Below are 1,603 nucleotides of genomic sequence, written 5' to 3'. Positions count from 1 at the left end.
CCCGGCTCTGCCCGGCCGAGCGCGCTGTCACAGCTGTAAACCGCCAGCGGACGCGGAGTTTTCACTCGAAGCTGGCACCAAACGCTTTTATCGCTGCCTCTACCCGGGACAGCCAGGATTTCAGTGTGTGTCTCCCCCGTCCCGTCTCCCCGCTCCGTGGAAGTTGAAAAGCAGCCTTCTGTGCGCATCCTGGGCTAACCGAAGTTAGATAGAGTGCTCATCGACTTTTTAAGTTTCGTATTTTCTGAAGTGTCCCTTATTTTTACTTGTATATTTCTAGTGTGTTGTTAGGAACCTCTTAATTCTACAGCGCTTATGCTCCATCAAAAAGACAAGAAAACCAAGTACACCTCATGAAATCTCCAAATACTGCCCCCTAAACTGTTTTACTTCTGTGCTTGCCCTAATAAATTGCATTAAACATTGCCTTCCAAATATCACAGACTAATCCCTATTGACTTTTCTGAGTAAACAAGCTGCTTTGGCTTTCAGCCAAAATCACTCCTAAATGACAATGTTTAAAGGGGACTATAGCATTTTATTATGTAAAAAAACCCCAAAATGCATAAACTGCATTACAGGACATGCTAAGCAGCGAGAGCACACATAATTACGCTGAAATGAAGAAGCAAAACTTTTAATAGCTTTGGAATTGTTAGACGCTTAACATTCGTTTTATAGACTTGCCCCATAAACTGTCAGAGGACACACACAAGATGACCCAATTCTTTCCCGGCACTTAAGCAGGATAAACACTTTTCCCTATTAGGAGCGTGTCCTAACCTGAGAATTAAAATCGTGCCAAACACACTTGCCACTCACCAAAACGAATCAGTGCGACAACTCTTTTAGGGAATACGTGGGTGGCTCTTAAAAGAGCCTTTGAGTTAAAACTGACGGTCCGGGACGCTCTACTTGGAGCTGGTATACTTGGTGACAGCCTTGGTGCCCTCGGAGACGGCGTGCTTGGCCAGCTCGCCGGGCAGCAGCAGGCGCACGGCTGTCTGGATCTCCCGAGAGGTGATGGTGGAGCGCTTGTTGTAGTGCGCCAGGCGCGAAGCTTCGCCCGCGATGCGCTCGAAGATGTCGTTGACGAAGGAGTTCATGATGCCCATGGCCTTGGACGAGATGCCAGTGTCAGGGTGCACCTGCTTCAGCACCTTGTACACGTAGATGGAATAACTCTCTTTCCTAGTCTTTCTACGTTTCTTGTCGCCTTTCTTTTGAGTCTTGGTAACTGCTTTCTTAGAGCCCTTCTTAGGCGCAGGGGCCGACTTAGCTGGTTCCGGCATTTTCTGGGTCTGTCACTACCTGTCTACCGCAGGAACGACGTAAACATAATAGCTGTGACCCCCATATTTATAGGGACGGTATGCAAATGAGATGACTCAACACTGTTCTTGCCTATTGGGCAATTCGGGTACGTGATGTCAAACCATTCAGCGTCTGCGATTGGCCGCGACTTCATCTGCATTCCCATTGGTGAGCTTCACAATCCCAGGCTCCGCCAATCACAAGTCTCACCGAGCACCAGCAGTAAGGGATAAAAAGGCAGTGTGGCAGTTCCTGTTGTTATTGCTGTTTTTCTGCGACTTGTTGGGTG

The 1,603-nt window shown here is 48.0% G+C and overlaps 1 protein-coding gene across 1 annotated transcript; it reads right to left on the bottom strand.

Moving 5' to 3' along the window:
- Window positions 1-848: 848 nt before the first annotated feature.
- LOC103799270 (histone H2B 8) lies at window positions 849-1,299 on the bottom strand. Its single transcript, XM_009071576.1, has one exon. It carries the CDS (start codon window positions 1,290-1,292, stop codon window positions 912-914), a length of 381 nt encoding a protein of 126 aa, XP_009069824.1. The 5' UTR covers window positions 1,293-1,299; the 3' UTR covers window positions 849-911.
- Between the last annotated feature and the right edge of the window lie 304 nt (window positions 1,300-1,603).

Source organism: Acanthisitta chloris, unplaced genomic scaffold, assembly GCF_000695815.1.
Source record: "Acanthisitta chloris isolate BGI_N310 unplaced genomic scaffold, ASM69581v1 scaffold44553, whole genome shotgun sequence".
Lineage (NCBI taxonomy): Eukaryota > Metazoa > Chordata > Aves > Passeriformes > Acanthisittidae > Acanthisitta > Acanthisitta chloris.
This window is presented reverse-complemented; position numbering and strand designations above follow the sequence as displayed.

Coding starts and splice junctions, on each gene's coding strand:
- LOC103799270 (XM_009071576.1), bottom strand. CDS start 1,292: ATGCCGGAACCAGCTAAGTCGGCCCCTGCGCCTAAGAAGGGCTCTAAG.